This window comes from Phyllobates terribilis, unplaced genomic scaffold, assembly GCF_046119375.1.
Source record: "Phyllobates terribilis strain yellow unplaced genomic scaffold, ASM4611937v1 Scaffold_7__3_contigs__length_470593459, whole genome shotgun sequence".
In the NCBI taxonomy this organism is placed as follows: domain Eukaryota; kingdom Metazoa; phylum Chordata; class Amphibia; order Anura; family Dendrobatidae; genus Phyllobates; species Phyllobates terribilis.
This window is the reverse complement of record NW_027362767.1, coordinates 11731535-11750436: the sequence shown is the minus strand read 5'-3', so window position 1 is coordinate 11750436 and position 18902 is coordinate 11731535. Positions and strand designations below refer to the sequence as shown.

Sequence of the window (18902 nt, the reverse complement as noted above, 5' to 3'; positions counted from 1 at the left end):
TAGGATCAGTAATGTAATGTATGTACACAGTGACTGCACCAGCAGAATAGTGAGTGCAGCTCTGGGGTATAATACAGGATATAACTCAGGATCAGTAATGTAATGTATGTACACAGTGACTGCACCAGCAGAATAGTGAGTGCTGCTCTGGAGTATAATACAGGATGTAACTCAGGATCAGTAATGTAATGTATGTACACAGTGACTGCACCAGCAGAATAGTGAGTGCAGCTCTGGGGTATAATACAGGATATAACTCAGGATCAGTAATGTAATGTATGTACACAGTGACTGCACCAGCAGAATAGTGAGTGCTGCTCTGGAGTATAATACAGGATGTAACTCAGGATCAGTAATGTAATGTATGTACACAGTGACTGCACCAGCAGAATAGTGAGTGCAGCTCTGGGGTATAATACAGGATGTAACTCAGGATCAGTAATGTAATGTATGTACACAGTGACTGCACCAGCAGAATAGTGAGTGCTGCTCTGGAGTATAATACAGGATGTAACTCAGGATCAGTAATGTAATGTATGTACACAGTGACTGCACCAGCAGAATAGTGAGTGCAGCTCTGGAGTATAATACAGGATGTAACTCAGGATCAGTAATGTTAGTAATGTAATGTATGTACATAGTGACTGCACCAGCAGAATAGTGAGTGCTGCTCTGGAGTATAATACAGGATGTAACTCAGGATCAGTAATGTAATGTATGTACACAGTGACTGCACCAGCAGAATAGTGAGTGCAGCTCTGGAGTATAATACAGGATGTAACTCAGGATCAGTAATGTAATGTATGTACACAGTGACTGCACCAGCAGAATAGTGAGTGCAGCTCTGGAGTATAATACAGGATGTAACTCAGGATCAGTAATGTAATGTATGTACACAGTGACTACACCAGTAGAATAGTGAGTGCGGCTCTGGAGTATAATACAGGATGTAACTCAGGATCAGTAATGTAATGTATGTACACAGTGACTGCACCAGCAAAATAGTGAGTGCTGCTCTGGAGTATAATACAGGATGGAACTCAGGATCAGTAATGTAATGTATGTACACAGTGACTGCACCAGCAGAATAGTGAGTGCAGCTCTGGGGTATAATACAGGATGTAACTCAGGATCAGTAATGTAATGTATGTACATAGTGACTGCACCAGCAGAATAGTGAGTGCAGCTCTGGGGTATAATACAGGATATAACTCAGGATCAGTAATGTAATGTATGTACACAGTGACTGCACCAGCAGAATAGTGAGTGCTGCTCTGGGGTATAATACAGGATGTAACTCAGGATCAGTAATGTAATGTATGTACACAGTGACTGCACCAGCAGAATAGTGAGTGCAGCTCTGGAGTATAATACAGGATGTAACTCAGGATCAGTAATGTAATGTATGTACACAGTGACTGCACCAGCAGAATAGTGAATGCAGCTCTGGAGTATAATACAGGATGTAACTCAGGATTAGTAATGTAATGTATGTACACAGTGACTGCACCAGCAGAATAGTGAGTGCAGCTCTGGAGTATAATACAGGATGTAACTCAGGATCAGTAATGTAATGTATGTACACAGTGTCTCTACCAGCAGAATAGTGAGTGCAGCTCTGGAGTATAATACAGGAGGTTACTCAGGATCAGTAATGTAATGTATGTACACAGTGACTGCACCAGCAGAATAGTGAGTGCAGCTCTGGAGTATAATACAGGATATAACTCAGGACCAGTAATGTAATGTATGTACACAGTGACTGCACCAGCAGAATAGTGAGTGCTGCTCTGGAGTATAATACAGGATGTAACTCAGGATCAGTAATGTAATGTATGTACACAGTGACTGCACCAGCAGAATAGTGAGTGCAGCTCTGGAGTATAATACAGGATATAACTCAGGATCAGTAATGTAATGTATGTACACAGTGACTGCACCAGCAGAATAGTGAGTGCAGCTCTGGAGTATAATACAGGATGTAACTCAGGATCAGTAACGTAATGTATGTACACAGTGACTGCACCAGCAGAATAGTGAGTGCAGCTCTGGAGTATAATACAGGAGGTAACTTAGGATCAGTAATGTAATGTATGTACACAGTGACTGCACCAGCAGAATAGTGAGTGCACCTCTGGGGTATAATACAGGATATAACTCAGGATCAGTAATGTAATGTATGTACACAGTGACTGCACCAGCAGAATAGTGAGTGCTGTTCTGGGGTATAATACAGGATGTAACTCAGGATCAGTATTGTAATGTATGTACACATTGACTGCACCAGCAGAATAGTGAGTTTAGCTCTGGGGTATAATACAGGAGGTAACTCAGGATCAGTAATGTAATGTATGTACACAGTGACTGCACCAGCAGAATAGTGAGTGCAGCTCTGGAGTATAATACAGGATGTAACTCAGGATCAGTAATGTAATGTATGTACATAGTGACTGCACCAGCAGAATAGTGAGTGCAGCTCTGGGGTATAATACAGGATATAACTCAGGATCAGTAATGTAATGTATGTACACAGTGACTGCACCAGCAGAATAGTGAGTGCTGCTCTGGGGTATAATACAGGATGTAACTCAGGATCAGTAATGTAATGTATGTACACAGTGACTGCACCAGCAGAATAGTGAGTGCAGCTCTGGAGTATAATACAGGATGTAACTCAGGATCAGTAATGTAATGTATGTACCCAGTGACTGTACCAGCAGAATAGTGAGTGCAGCTCTGGGGTATAATACAGGATGTAACTCATGATCAGTAATGTAATGTATGTACACAGTGACTGCACCAGCAGAATAGTGGGTGCAGCTCTGGAGTATAATACAGAATGTGACTCAGGATCAGTAGTGTAATGTATGTACACAGTGACTGCACCAGCAGAATAGTGAGTGCAGCTCTGGAGTATAATACAGGATGTAACTCAGGATCAGTAATGTAATGTATGTACACAGTGACTCTACCAGCAGAATAGTGAGTGCAGCTCTGGAGTATAATACAGGAGGTAACTCAGGATCAGTAATGTAATGTATGTACACAGTGACTGCACCAGCAGAATAGTGAGTGCAGCTCTGTAGTATAATACAGGATGTAACTCAGGATCAGTAATGTAATGTATGTACACAGTGACTGCAGCAGCAGAATAGTGAGTGCAGCTCTGGGGTATATACAGGATGTAACTCAGGGTCAGTAATGTAATGTATGTACACAGTGACTGCACCAGTAGAATAGTGAGTGCAGCTCTGGAGTATAATACAGGAGGTAACTCAGGATAAGTAATGTAATGTATTGTACACAGTGACTGCACCAGCAGAATAGTGAGTGCAGCTCTGGAGTATAATACAGGATGTAACTCAGGATCAGTAATGTAATGTACGTACACAGTGACTGCACCAGCAGAATAGTGAGTGCAGCTCTGGAGTATAATACAGGAGGTAACTCAGGATCAGTAATGTAATGTATGTACACAGTGACTGCACCAGCAGAATAGTGAGTGCAGCTCTGGGGTATAATACAGGATGTAACTCAGGATCAGTAATGTAATGTATGTACACAGTGACTGCACCTGCAGAATAGTGAGTGCAGCTCTGGAGTATAATACAGGAAGTAACTCAGGATCAGTAATGTAATGTATGTACACAGTGACTGCACCAGCAGAATAGTGAGTGCAGCTGTGGAGTATAATACAGGAAGTAACTCAGGATCAGTAATGTAATGTATGTACACAGTGACTGCACCAGCAGTATAGTGAGTGCAGCTCTGGAGTATAATACAGGAAGTAACTCAGGATCAGTAATGTAATGTATGTACACCGTGACTGCACCAGCAGAATAGTGAGTGCAGCTCTGGGGTATAATACAGGATATAACTCAGGATCAGTAATGTAATGTATGTACACAGTGACTGCACCAGCAGAATAGGGAGTGCAGCTCTGGAGTATAATAGAGGATGTAACTCAGGATCAGTAATGTAATGTATATACACAGTGACTGCACCAGCAGAATAGTGAGTGCAGCTCTGGAGTATAATACAGGATGTAACTCAGGATCAGTAATGTAATGTATGTACCCAGTGACTGCACCAGCAGAATAGTGAGTGCTGCTCTGGAGTATAATACAGGATATAACTCAGGATCAGTAATGTAATGTATGTACACAGTGACTGCACCAGCAGAATAGTGAGTGCAGCTCTGGAGTATAATACAGGATGTAACTCAGGATCAGTAATGTAATGTATGTACACAGTGACTGCACCAGCAGAATAGTGAGTGCAGCTCTGGAGTATAATACAGGAGGTAACTCAGGATCAGTAATGTAATGTATGTACACAGTGACTGCACCAGCAGAATAGTGAGTGCAGCTCTGGGGTATAATACAGGATATAACTCAGGATCAGTAATGTAATGTATGTACACAGTGACTGCACCAGCAGAATAGGGAGTGCAGCTCTGGAGTATAATAGAGGATGTAACTCAGGATCAGTAATGTAATGTATATACACAGTGACTGCACCAGCAGAATAGTGAGTGCAGCTCTGGAGTATAATACAGGATGTAACTCAGGATCAGTAATGTAATGTATGTACACAGTGACTGCACCAGCAGAATAGTGAGTGCAGCTCTGGAGTATAATACAGGATGTAACTCAGGATCAGTAATGTAATGTATGTACACAGTGACTCTACCAGCAGAATAGTGAGTGCAGCTCTGGAGTATAATACAGGATGTAACTCAGGATCAGTAATGTAATGTATGTACACAGTGACTGCACCAGCAGAATAGTGAGTGCAGCTCTGGAGTATAATACAGGATGTAACTCAGGATCAGTAATGTAATGTATGGACACAGTGACTGCACCAGCAGAATAGTGAGTGCAGCTCTGGAGTATAATACAGGATGTAACTCAGGATCAGTAATGTAATGTATGTACACAGTGACTGCACCAGCAGAATAGTGAGTGCAGCTCTGGAGTATAATACAGGAGGTAACTCCGGATCAGTAATGTAATGTATGTACACAGTGACTGCACCAGCAGAATATTGAGTGCAGCTCTGGAGTATAATACAGGATGTAACTCAGGATCAGTAATGTAATGTATGTATACAATGACTGCACCAGCAGAATAGTGAGTGCAGCTCTGGAGTATAATACAGGATATAACTCCGGATCAGTAATGTAATATATGTACACAGTGACTGCACCAGCAGAATAGTGAGAGCAGCTCTGGAGTATAATACAGGATGTAACTCAGGATCAGTAATGTAATGTGTGTACACAGTGACTGCACCAGCAGAATAGTGAGTGCAGCTCTGGAGTATAATACAGGATGTAACTCAGGATCAGTAATGTAATGTATGTACACAGTGACTGCACCAGCAGAATAGTGAGTGCAGCTCTGGAGTATAATACAGGATGTAACTCAGGATCAGTAATGTAATGTATGTACACAGTGACTGCACCAGCAGAATAGTGAGTGCAGCTCTGGAGTATAATACAGGATGTAACTCAGGATCAGTAATGTAATGTACGTACACAGTGACTGCACCAGCAGAATAGTGAGTGCAGCTCTGGAGTCTAATACAGGAGGTAACTCCGGATCAGTAATGTAATGTATGTACACAGTGACTGCACCAGCAGAATAGTGAGTGCAGCTCTGGAGTATAATACAGTATGTAACTCAGGATCAGTAATGTAATGTATGTACACAGTGACTGCACCAGCAGAATAGTGAGTGCAGCTCTGGGGTATAATACAGGATGTAACTCAGGATCAGTAATGTAATGTATGTACACAGTGACTGCACCAGCAGAATAGTGGGTGCAGCTCTGGAGTATAATACAGGAGGTAACTCAGGATCAGTAATGTAATGTATGTACACAGTGACTGCACCAGCAGAATAGTGAGTGCAGCTCTGTAGTATAATACAGGATGTATCTCAGGATCAGTAATGTAATGTATGTACACAGTGACTGCAGCAGCAGAATAGTGAGTGCAGCTCTGGGGTATATACAGGATGTAACTCAGGGTCAGTAATGTAATGTATGTACACAGTGACTGCACCAGCAGAATAGTGAGTGCAGCTCTGGAGTATAATACAGGAGGTAACTCAGGATCAGTAATGTATGTACACAGTGACTGCACCAGCAGAATAGTGAGTGCAGCTCTGGAGCATAATACAGGATGTAACTCAGGATCAGTAATGTAATGTATGTACACAGTGACTGCACCAGCAGAATAGTGAGTGCAGCTCTGGAGTATAATACAGGAGGTAACTCAGGATCAGTAATGTAATGTATGTACACAGTGACTGCACCAGCAGAATAGTGAGTGCAGCTCTGGAGTATAATACAGGAGGTAACTCAGGATCAGTAATGTAATGTATGTACACAGTGACTGCACCAGCAGAATAGTGAGTGCAGCTCTGGAGTATAATACAGGAGGTAACTCAGGATCAGTAATGTAATGTATGTACACAGTGACTGCACCAGCAGAATAGTGAGAGCAGCTCTGGAGTATAATACAGGATATAACTCAGGATCAGTAATGTAATGTATATACACAGTGACTGCACCAGCAGAATAGTGAGTGCAGCTCTGGAGTATAATGCAGGAGGTAACTCAGGATCAGTAATGTAATGTATGTACACAGTGACTGCACCAGCAGAATAGTGAGTGCAGCTCTGGAGTATAATACAGGAGGTAACTCAGGATAAGTAATGTAATGTATTGTACACAGTGACTGCACCAGCAGAATAGTGAGTGCAGCTCTGGAGTATAATACAGGATGTAACTCAGGATCAGTAATGTAATGTACGTACACAGTGACTGCACCAGCAGAATAGTGAGTGCAGCTCTGGAGTATAATACAGGAGGTAACTCAGGATAAGTAATGTAATGTATTGTACACAGTGACTGCACCAGCAGAATAGTGAGTGCAGCTCTGGAGTATAATACAGGAGGTAACTCAGGATCAGTAATGTAATGTATGTACATAGTGACTGCACCAGCAGAATAGTGAGTGCAGCTCTGGAGCATAATACAGGAGATAACTCGTGATCAGTAATGTAATGTATGCACATAGTGACTGCACCAGCAGAATAGTGAGTGCAGCTCTGGAGTATAATACAGGAGATAACTCAGGATCAGTAATGTAATGTATGTACATAGTGACTGCACCAGCAGAATAGTGAGTGCAGCTCTGGAGTATAATACAGGCTGTAACTCAGGATCAGTAATGTAATGTATGTACATAGTGACTGCACCAGCAGAATAGTGAGTGCAGCTCTGGAGTATAATACAGGCTGTAACTCAGGATCAGTAATGTAATGTATGTACACAGTGACTGCACCAGCAGAATAGTGAGTGCAGCTCTGGAGTATAATACAGGCTGTAACTCCGGATCAGTAATGTAATGTATGTACACAGTGACTGCACCAGCAGAATAGTGAGTGCAGCTCTGGAGTATAATACAGGTTGTAACTCAGGATCAGTAATGTATGTACACAGTGACTGCACCAGCAGAATAGTGAGTGCAGCTCTGGAGTATAATACAGGATGTAACTCAGGATCAGTAATGTAATGTATGTACACAGTGACTGCACCAGCAGAATAGTGAGTGCAGCTCTGGAGTATAATACAGGATGTAACTCCGGATCAGTAATGTAATGTATGTACACAGTGACTCCACCAGCAGAATAGTGAGTGCAGCTCTGGATTATAATTCAGGATGTAACTCAGGATCAGTAATGTAATGTATGTACACAATGACTGCACCAGCAGAATAGTGAGTGCAGCTCTGGAGTATAATACAGGAGGTAACGCAGGATCAGTAATGTAATGTATGTACACAGTGACTGCACCAGCAGAATAGTGAGTGCAGCTCTGGAGTATAATACAGGAAGTAACTCAGGATCAGTAATGTAATGTATGTACACAGTGACTGCACCAGCAGAATAGCGAGTGCAGCTCTGGAGTATAATACAGGATGTAACTCAGGATCAGTAATGTAATGTATGTACACAGTGACTCCACCAGCAGAATAGTGAGTGCAGCTCTGGAGTATAATACAGGATGTAACTCAGGATCAGTAATGTAATGTATGTACACAGTGACTGCACCAGCAGAATAGTGAGTGCAGCTCTGGAGTATAATACAGGATGTAACTCAGGATCAGTAATGTAATGTATGTACACAGGGACTGCACCAGCGAGTGCCGCTCTGGATGATAATACCGTGGTTGTCATATGAAGTAACGACATCTAGGGATTCATCTTATGTGTCTGTTTTCCTTTAGACAAAACTTCATTGGCTTTGTGAAGAGATGAAGGAGCGGGAAGGGAAAGCGCGGCAGCTCCGCAGTCAGCTCCAGCAGTGTCGGCAGCAGCTGAAGGAACACAAAGTGAGGAAAGAAGCTGAGAAGGAGGAGCAGCGTCAGCAGATGAGCAAGATGGAGCAACAGCTGGAGGAGGCTCACAGGGACAAGAAAGGTAGAGGGGGTGTTCAGGCTGCTGGTGGTACTTCATACAACGCACATGTAGAATCTCTGCCCTCCACTCCTGTCACATTGCTTGGGGTCATGCGAGGTGCTTGGCCTGGAAACTCGCAATCTTCTGTTTCACTTTTGGCTCTGCGTGCTGGAGAAAAGATGTTCTGCATCAGCAGATTTTCCGGTGTGTGATGTATGTGAAAATGTGGCTGCTGATGTACTCCAACCTCCAAACATTTCTCAGCGAGCACAAATAGAATGTTCCTTTTGCTCATTTCTTCTCTTTGTCTTGTATTTAATGTGCGGAGTTTGAGAAAATTGTAAATATTTTTTAAATAACTTATTGGCAAAAGAATTGAAGAAAGTCTGAGGGAGCTGGAGACAGAGAAAGGGTGTGGAAAATACCTGCAACGTCAATGCAACCGTCCATGGTGATGTCACCGCTGATCTCTGGTGATGGATAGGCGGCATTCTCAGTGATGTCACCGCTGATCTCTGGTGATGGATAGGCGGCATTCTCAGTGATGTCACCGCTGATCTCTGGTGATGGATAGGGGCATTCTCAGTGATGTCACAGCTGATCTCTGGTGATGGATAGGTGGCATTCTCAGTGATGTCACTGCTGATCTCTGGTGATGGATAGGGGCATTCTCAGTGATGTCACCGCTGATCTCTGGTGATGGATAGGCGGCATTCTCAGTGATGTCACCGCTGATCTCTGGTGATGGATAGGCGGCATTCTCAGTGATGTCACCGCTGATCTCTGGTGATGGATAGGCGGCATTCATAGTGATGTCACCGCTGATCTCTGGTGATGGATAGGGGCATTCTCAGTGATGTCACCGCTGATCTCTGGAGATGGATAGGCAGCATTCTCAGTGATGTCACCGCTGATCTCTGGTGATGGATAGCGGCTTTCTCAGTGATGTCACCGCTGATCTCTGGTGATGGATAGGCGGCATTCTCAGTGATGTCACTGCTGATCTCTGGTGATGGATAGGCGGCATTCTCAGTGATGTCACCGCTGATCTCTGGTGATGGATAGGCGGCATTCTCAGTGATGTCACCGCTGATCTCTGGTGATGGATAGGCGGCATTCTCAGTGATGTCACCGCTGATCTCTGGTGATGGATAGCGGCTTTCTCAGTGATGTCACCGCTGATCTCTGGTGATGGATAGGCGGCATTCTCAGTGATGTCACGGCTGATCTCTGGTGATGGATAGGCGGCATTCTCAGTGATGTCACCGCTGATCTCTGGTGATGGATAGGCGGCATTCTCAGTGATGTCACAGCTGATCTCTGGTGATGGATAGCGGCATTCTCAGTGATGTCACCGCTGATCTCTGGTGATGGATAGGCGGCATTCTCAGTGATGTCACCGCTGATCTCTGGTGATGGATAGGCGGCATTCTCAGTGATGTCACCGCTGATCTCTAGTGATGGATAGGCGGCGTTCTCAGTGATGTCACCGCTGATCTCTAGTGATGGATAGGCGGCGTTCTCAGTGATGTCACTGCTGATCTCTAGTGATGGATAGGCGGCGTTCTCAGTGATGTCACTGCTGATCTCTGGTGATGGATAGGGGCATTCTCAGTGATGTCACCGCTGATCTCTGGTGATGGATAGGCGGCATTCTCAGTGATGTCACCGCTGATCTCTGGTGATGGATAGGCGGCATTCTCAGTGATGTCACCGCTGATCTCTGGTGATGGATAGGCGGCATTCATAGTGATGTCACCGCTGATCTCTGGTGATGGATAGGGGCATTCTCAGTGATGTCACCGCTGATCTCTGGAGATGGATAGGCAGCATTCTCAGTGATGTCACCGCTGATCTCTGGTGATGGATAGCGGCTTTCTCAGTGATGTCACCGCTGATCTCTGGTGATGGATAGGCGGCATTCTCAGTGATGTCACCGCTGATCTCTGGTGATGGATAGGCGGCATTCTCAGTGATGTCACCGCTGATCTCTGGTGATGGATAGGCGGCATTCTCAGTGATGTCACCGCTGATCTCTGGTGATGGATAGGCGGCATTCTCAGTGATGTCACCGCTGATCTCTGGTGATGGATAGCGGCTTTCTCAGTGATGTCACCGCTGATCTCTGGTGATGGATAGGCGGCATTCTCAGTGATGTCACGGCTGATCTCTGGTGATGGATAGGCGGCATTCTCAGTGATGTCACCGCTGATCTCTGGTGATGGATAGGCGGCATTCTCAGTGATGTCACAGCTGATCTCTGGTGATGGATAGCGGCATTCTCAGTGATGTCACCGCTGATCTCTGGTGATGGATAGGCGGCATTCTCAGTGATGTCACCGCTGATCTCTGGTGATGGATAGGCGGCATTCTCAGTGATGTCACTGCTGATCTCTAGTGATGGATAGGCGGCGTTCTCAGTGATGTCACCGCTGATCTCTAGTGATGGATAGGCGGCGTTCTCAGTGATGTCACTGCTGATCTCTAGTGATGGATAGGCGGCGTTCTCAGTGATGTCACCGCTGATCTCTGGTGATGGATAGGCGGCATTCTCAGTGATGTCACCGCTGATCTCTGGTGATGGATAGACGGCATTCTCAGTGATGTCACCGCTGATCTCTGGTGATGGATAGACGGCATTCTCAGTGATGTCACCGCTGATCTCTAGTGATGGATAGGCGGCATTCTCAGTGATGTCACCGCTGATCTCTGGTGATGGATAGGCGGCATTCTCAGTGATGTCACCGCTGATCTCTGGTGATGGATAAGCGGCATTCTCAGTGATGTCACCGCTGATCTCTGGTGATGGATAGGCGGCATTCTCAGTGATGTCACCGCTGATCTCTGGTGATGGATAGGCGGCATTCTCAGTGATGTCACCGCTGATCTCTGGTGATGGATAGGCGGCATTCTCAGTGATGTCACCGCTGATCTCTAGTGATGGATAGGAGGCATTCTCAGTGATGTCACCGCTGATCTCTGGTGATGGATAGGCGGCATTCTCAGTGATGTCACCGCTGATCTCTGGTGATGGATAGGCGGCATTCTCAGTGATGTCACAGCTGATCTCTGGTGATGGATAGGCGGCATTCTCAGTGATGTCACAGCTGATCTCTGGTGATGGATAGGAGGCATTCTCAGTGATGTCACCGCTGATCTCTGGTGATGGATAGGCGGCATTCTCAGTGATGTCACCGCTGATCTCTAGTGATGGATAGGAGGCATTCTCAGTGATGTCACCGCTGATCTCTGGTGATGGATAGGCGGCATTCTCAGTGATGTCACCGCTGATCTCTGGTGATGGATAGGCGGCATTCTCAGTGATGTCACAGCTGATCTCTGGTGATGGATAGGCGGCATTCTCAGTGATGTCACAGCTGATCTCTGGTGATGGATAGGCGGCATTCTCAGTGATGTCACCGCTGATCTCTGGTGATGGATAGGAGGCATTCTCAGTGATGTCACCTCTGATCTCTAGTGATGGATAGGTGGCATTCTCAGTGATGTCACCTCTGATCTCTAGTGATGGATAGGCGGCATTCTCAGTGATGTCACCGCTGATCTCTGGTGATGGATAGGCGGCATTCTCAGTGATGTCACCGCTGATCTCTGGTGATGGATAGGAGGCATTCTCAGTGATGTCACCGCTGATCTCTGGTGATGGATAGGTGGCATTCTCAGTGATGTCACCTCTGATCTCTGGTGATGGATAGGAGGCATTCTCAGTGATGTCACCGCTGATCTCTAGTGATGGATAGGCGGCATTCTCAGTGATGTCACCGCTGATCTCTAGTGATGGATAGGCGGCATTCTCAGTGATGTCACCTCTGATCTCTGGTGATGGATAGGAGGCATTCTCAGTGATGTCACCTCTGATCTCTGGTGATGGATAGGCGGCATTCTCAGTGATGTCACCTCTGATCTCTGGTGATGGATAGGCGGCATTCTCAGTGATGTCACCTCTGATCTCTGGTGATGGATAGGCGGCATTCTCAGTGATGTCACAGCTGATCTCTGGTGATGGATAGGAGGCATTCTCAGTGATGTCACCGCTGATCTCTGGTGATGGATAGGCGGCATTCTCAGTGATGTCACAGCTGATCTCTGGTGATGGATAGGAGGCATTCTCAGTGATGTCACCTCTGATCTCTAGTGATGGATAGGTGGCATTCTCAGTGATGTCACCGCTGATCTCTGGTGATGGATAGGCGGCACTCACAGTATCTTATTCTCTGTTGTGTCCTTTAGGGCTCCTGCAGGCGTCTGCAGATCTCAGTCCGGCAGGTTCTGTCCATGTGTCTCACATTCTGAACTCATTGTATCATTAATGCCTATGACGATGTGGAGTTCAGGTCAAGGGACCTGCAGATCGTCTGTGAACTGTGGGTTGCGCTCTGTGGGTTGCGCTTCGTGCTCTGTGCGTTGCGCTCTGTACGTTGTGCTCTGCGTTGCGCTCTGCGTTGCGCTCTGCGTTGCGCTCTGCGTTGCGCTCTGTGCGTTGCGCTTGTGCGTTGTGTTTCGTGCTCTGTGGGTTGCGCTTTGTGCTCTGTGGGTTGCGCTTTGTGCTCTGTGGGTTGCGCTTTGTGCTCTGTGGGTTGCGCTTTGTGCTCTGTGGGTTGCGCTTTGTGCTCTGTGGGTTGCGCTTTGTGCTCTGTGGGTTGCGCTTTGTGCTCTGTGGGTTGCGCTTTGTGCTCTGTGGGTTGCGCTTTGTGCTCTGTGGGTTGCGCTTTGTGCTCTGTGGGTTGCGCTTTGTGCTCTGTGGGTTGCGCTTTGTGCTCTGTGGGTTGCGCTTTGTGCTCTGTGGGTCGCGCTTTGTGCTCTGTGGGTTGCGCTTCGTGCTCTGTGCGTTGTGCTCTGTGGGTTGCGCTTTGTGCTCTGTGGGTTGCGCTTTGTGCTCTGTGGGTTGCGCTTCGTGCTCTGTGCGTTGTGCTCTGTGGGTTGCGCTTCCTGCTCTGTGGGTTGAGCATTGTGCTCTGTGGGTTGCGCTTCGTGCTCTGTGGGTTGAGCATTGTGCTCTGTGGGTTGAGCATTGTGCTCTGTGGGTTGAGCATTGTGCTCTGTGGGTTGAGCATTGTGCTCTGTGGGTTGAGCATTGTGCTCTGTGGGTTGAGCATTGTGCTCTGTGGGTTGCGCTTTGTGCTCTGTGCTTTGTGCTCTGTGGGTTGCGCTTTGTGCTCTGTGGGTTGCGCTTTGTGCTCTGTGGGTTGCGCTTTGTGCTCTGTGGGTTGAGCATTATGCTCTGTGGGTTGCGCATTGTGCTCTGTGGGTTGCGCATTGTGCTCTGTGGGTTGCGCATTGTGCTCTGTGGGTTGAGCATTGTGCTCTGTGGGTTGCGCTTTGTGCTCTGTGGGTTGCGCTTCGTGCTCTGTGCCTTGCTCTTTGTGCTCTGTGGGTTGAGCATTGTGCTCTGTGGGTTGCGCTTTGTGCTCTGTGGGTTGCGCTTTGTGCTCTGTGGGTTGTGCTCCGTGCGTTGCGCTTTGTGCTCCGTGGGTTGCGCTTTGTGCTCTGTGGGTTGCGCTTTGTGCTCTGTGGGTTGCACTTTGTGCTCTGTGGGTTGCGCTTTGTGCTCTGTGGGTTGCGCTTCGTGCTCTGTGGGTTGAGCATTGTGCTCTGTGGGTTGAGCATTGTGCTCTGTGGGTTGAGCATTGTGCTCTGTGGGTTGAGCATTGTGCTCTGTGGGTTGAGCATTGTGCTCTGTGGGTTGAGCATTGTGCTCTGTGGGTTGTGCTCCGTGCGTTGCGCTTCGTGCTCCGAGCGTTGCGCTTCGTGCTCTGTAGGTTGCGCTTTGTGCTCTGTGGGTTGCGCTTTGTGCTCTGTGGGTTGCGCTTTGTGCTCTGTGGGTTGCGCTTTGTGCTCTGTGGGTTGCGCTTTGTGCTCTGTGGGTTGCGCTTTGTGCTCTGTGGGTTGCGCTTTGTGCTCTGTGGGTTGCGCTTTGTGCTCTGTGGGTTGCGCTTTGTGCTCTGTGGGTTGCGCTTTGTGCTCTGTGGGTTGCGCTTTGTGCTCTGTGGGTTGCGCTTTGTGCTCTGTGGGTTGCGCTTTGTGCTCTGTGGGTTGCGCTTTGTGCTCTGTGGGTTGCGCTTTGTGCTCTGTGGGTTGCGCTTTGTGCTCTGTGGGTTGCGCTTTGTGCTCTGTGGGTTGCGCTTTGTGCTCTGTGGGTTGCGCTTTGTGCTCTGTGGGTTGCGCTTCGTGCTCCGTGGGTTGCGCTTCGTGCTCTGTGCGTTGTGCTCTGTGGGTTGCGCTTCGTGCTCTGTGGGTTGCGCTTCGTGCTCCGTGGGTTGCGCTTTGTGCGTTGTGCTCTGTGGGTTGCGCTTCGTGCTCTGTGGGTCGCGCTTTGTGCTCTGTGGGTTGCGCTTCGTGCTCTGTGCGTTGTGCTCTGTGGGTTGCGCTTTGTGCTCTGTGGGTTGCGCTTTGTGCTCTGTGGGTTGCGCTTCGTGCTCTGTGCGTTGTGCTCTGTGGGTTGCGCTTCCTGCTCTGTGGGTTGAGCATTGTGCTCTGTGGGTTGCGCTTCGTGCTCTGTGGGTTGAGCATTGTGCTCTGTGGGTTGAGCATTGTGCTCTGTGGGTTGAGCATTGTGCTCTGTGGGTTGAGCATTGTGCTCTGTGGGTTGAGCATTGTGCTCTGTGGGTTGAGCATTGTGCTCTGTGGGTTGCGCTTTGTGCTCTGTGCTTTGTGCTCTGTGGGTTGCGCTTTGTGCTCTGTGGGTTGCGCTTTGTGCTCTGTGGGTTGCGCTTTGTGCTCTGTGGGTTGAGCATTATGCTCTGTGGGTTGCGCATTGTGCTCTGTGGGTTGCGCATTGTGCTCTGTGGGTTGCGCATTGTGCTCTGTGGGTTGCGCATTGTGCTCTGTGGGTTGAGCATTGTGCTCTGTGGGTTGCGCTTTGTGCTCTGTGGGTTGCGCTTCGTGCTCTGTGCCTTGCTCTTTGTGCTCTGTGGGTTGAGCATTGTGCTCTGTGGGTTGCGCTTTGTGCTCTGTGGGTTGCGCTTTGTGCTCTGTGGGTTGTGCTCCGTGCGTTGCGCTTTGTGCTCCGTGGGTTGCGCTTTGTGCTCTGTGGGTTGCGCTTTGTGCTCTGTGGGTTGCACTTTGTGCTCTGTGGGTTGCGCTTTGTGCTCTGTGGGTTGCGCTTCGTGCTCTGTGGGTTGAGCATTGTGCTCTGTGGGTTGAGCATTGTGCTCTGTGGGTTGAGCATTGTGCTCTGTGGGTTGAGCATTGTGCTCTGTGGGTTGAGCATTGTGCTCTGTGGGTTGAGCATTGTGCTCTGTGGGTTGTGCTCCGTGCGTTGCGCTTCGTGCTCCGAGCGTTGCGCTTCGTGCTCTGTAGGTTGCGCTTTGTGCTCTGTGGGTTGCGCTTTGTGCTCTGTGGGTTGCGCTTTGTGCTCTGTGGGTTGCGCTTTGTGCTCTGTGGGTTGCGCTTTGTGCTCTGTGGGTTGCGCTTTGTGCTCTGTGGGTTGCGCTTTGTGCTCTGTGGGTTGCGCTTTGTGCTCTGTGGGTTGCGCTTTGTGCTCTGTGGGTTGCGCTTTGTGCTCTGTGGGTTGCGCTTTGTGCTCTGTGGGTTGCGCTTTGTGCTCTGTGGGTTGCGCTTTGTGCTCTGTGGGTTGCGCTTTGTGCTCTGTGGGTTGCGCTTTGTGCTCTGTGGGTTGCGCTTTGTGCTCTGTGGGTTGCGCTTTGTGCTCTGTGGGTTGCGCTTTGTGCTCTGTGGGTTGCGCTTTGTGCTCTGTGGGTTGCGCTTCGTGCTCCGTGGGTTGCGCTTCGTGCTCTGTGCGTTGTGCTCTGTGGGTTGCGCTTCGTGCTCTGTGGGTTGCGCTTCGTGCTCCGTGGGTTGCGCTTTGTGCGTTGTGCTCTGTGGGTTGCGCTTCGTGCTCTGTGGGTTGCGCTTCGTGCTCTGTGGGTTGCGCTTTGTGCGTTGTGCTCTGTGGGTTGCGCTTCGTGCTCCGTGGGTTGCGCTTCGTGCTCTGTGCGTTGTGCTCTGCGTTGTGCTTCGTGCTCTGCGGGTAGCGCTTCGTGCTCTGTGGGTTGAGCATTGTGCTCTGTGGGTTGAGCATTGTGCTCTGTGGGTTGCGCTTTGTGCTCTGTGGGTTGCGCTTTGTGCTCTGTGGGTTGCGCTTTGTGCTCTGTGGGTTGCGCTTTGTGCTCTGTGGGTTGCGCTTTGTGCTCTGTGGGTTGCGCTTTGTGCTCTGTGGGTTGCGCTTTGTGCTCTGTGGGTTGCGCTTTGTGCTCTGTGGGTTGCGCTTTGTGCTCTGTGGGTTGCGCTTTGTGCTCTGTGGGTTGCGCTTTGTGCTCTGGGTTGCGCTTTGTGCTCTGTGGGTTGCGCTTCGTGCTCTGTGGGTTGCGCTTTGTGCTCTGTGGGTTGCGCTTTGTGCTCTGTGGGTTGCGCTTTGTGCTCTGTGGGTTGCGCTTCGTGCTCTGTGGGTTGCGCTTTGTGCTCTGTGGGTTGCGCTTTGTGCTCTGTGGGTTGCGCTTTGTGCTCTGTGGGTTGCGCTTTGTGCTCTGTGGGTTGCTCTTTGTGCTCTGTGGGTTGCGCTTTGTGCTCTGTGGGTTGCGCTTTGTGCTCTGTGGGTTGCGCTTTGTGCTCTGTGGGTTGCGCTCTGTGGGTTGCGCTCTGTGGGTTGCGCTTTGTGGGTTGCGCTTTGTGGGTTGCGCTTTGTGGGTTGCGCTTTGTGGGTTGCGCTTTGTGGGTTGCGCTTTGTGGGTTGCGCTTTGTGGGTTGCGCTTTGTGCTCTGGGTTGCGCTTTGTGCTCTGTGGGTTGCGCTTTGTGCTCTGGGTTGCGCTTTGTGGTCTGTTGTTTATGCCCTGTGGGTTGCGCTTTGTGCTGTGTGGGTTGAGTTTCGCGCTCTGTCCGTTGCGCTTCGTGCTCTGTGCTCTGTGCATTGTGCTTTGTGCTTCGTGCTCTGTGGGTTGCGTTTCGCGCTCTGTGGGTTGCGTTTCGCGCTCTGTGGGTTGCGTTTCGCGCTCTGTGGGTTGCGTTTCGCGCTCTGTGGGTTGCGCTTTGTGCTCTGTGCGTTGTGCTCTGTGCGTTGTGCTCTGTGCGTTGTACTTTGTGCTCTGTGGGTTGCGTTTCGCGCTCTGTCCGTTGCGCTTTGTGCTCTGTGCATTGTGCTTTGTGGGTTGCGTTTCGCGCTCTGTGGGTTGCGCTTCGTGCTCTGTGGGTTGCGCTTCGTGCTCTGTGCTCAGACTGATATCCGCGGTCGCCTGCCCCATCCGGCCACAAGGCTGCACGCGATGAGGGTAGGTCAGATGATATGGGGTATTCTCCAGGGGTGGTCTTACAGATGCAGCCCCTCTTACATTATTACGGGCTGTTGCTTCCATCGTCACAGGACACTTAGTATCCAATGATTGCTTCTGCCTGTGAGAGCCGGCGTCTGCGCTGACAACAAGATCTGTAAGACATGTCAGACATGCCGCCATTGTGGCGCCATCACTCCTATTGTCCCTGGGAAGTCTGAGTAATGAGAAGTGTATTAGCCGAATAATGAGGGGGCGCAGTCCTGAGAGCTGGTGATGACACGGAGGGGCGAGACCACCACTACCTGCCACTGGGATTATTTCTGGGCTCTTTCATTCTGGTACTTTCATTAATCCGCGTCGGGGCCTTATTACTGATGAACCTTTGACTGAAGACTGGCGATGATCACCTCCTCTTTGTCCCACTGCTCATCCTAAGCCCTCTGCTTCATGGGCAGTATTCACACCAATATTGTGTATATGTGAGTCCGGCGCTCTGGAGATGGGGACAACAACTTGCAGGTTTCAGAGAGGGAATAGGGGTCCCTCAAAGAGGGAATAGGGACCCTTCAGAGAGGGAATAGGGGCTCTTCAGAGAGGGAATAGGGGCCTCTTAGAGAGGGAGTACAGATTTTTCAGAGGCGAAGTAGGGGCCCCTCAGAGAGGAGAGAGCATTCGGCCTCTTCCTCTGTGTGAGTGTCTGCCCTCTCTGCTGCCGGTGCTTGCACCCCTCGCTCCCTTGCTGTGATGCCTCGGTCTTGTTGTTACCACCGCTCAGTGGGGTGTGCACAGGCTCAATGCCATTCTCTGAGTTTGAGGTCAGTACTGACAGAGGAGCGTCATACAGATACTCCCGTGATGACCCTATTGGACAGCATGTGGCTGCCGTGTCTCGCTGATGAATTCCAGGTCCCCTCTTACGTCAGAAGTGATGGGAGACTGAAGCGTCAGAGTCCCAATGTCCTACTTCTATTGTGAAGTTCCTTCATTGTCTCCGGCGGCTCTCACTGAGTGTGGGAAAGTTCCTGAGATTTTCTGATGAGTGAATGAATATGGATGATCCCGGACAGAGCCGTCCTCAGACCTATGGCCTCCACGGCCGCACATGCATGGTCCAGCAGCCGATCCCCTGGCCACAAGATATTAAGAGATCTACCAGGCCGAGATAATGTGACGGCGTAAGTGTGAGGACAGCATGAAGATCTGAGG

The 18902-nt window shown here is 48.9% G+C and overlaps 1 protein-coding gene across 4 annotated transcripts in view; it reads left to right on the top strand.

The window, feature by feature from the left end:
• CEP128 (centrosomal protein 128) overlaps positions 1-18902 on the top strand; it is a 331982-nt gene that overhangs the window by 114423 nt on the left and 198657 nt on the right. For all 4 annotated transcript variants that reach the window (XM_073638150.1, XM_073638151.1, XM_073638149.1 and 1 more), the window contains one exon: positions 8300-8492. In XM_073638150.1, coding sequence (XP_073494251.1) covers positions 8300-8492 — 193 coding nt within the window. The remainder of the gene's footprint in view (positions 1-8299; positions 8493-18902) is intronic.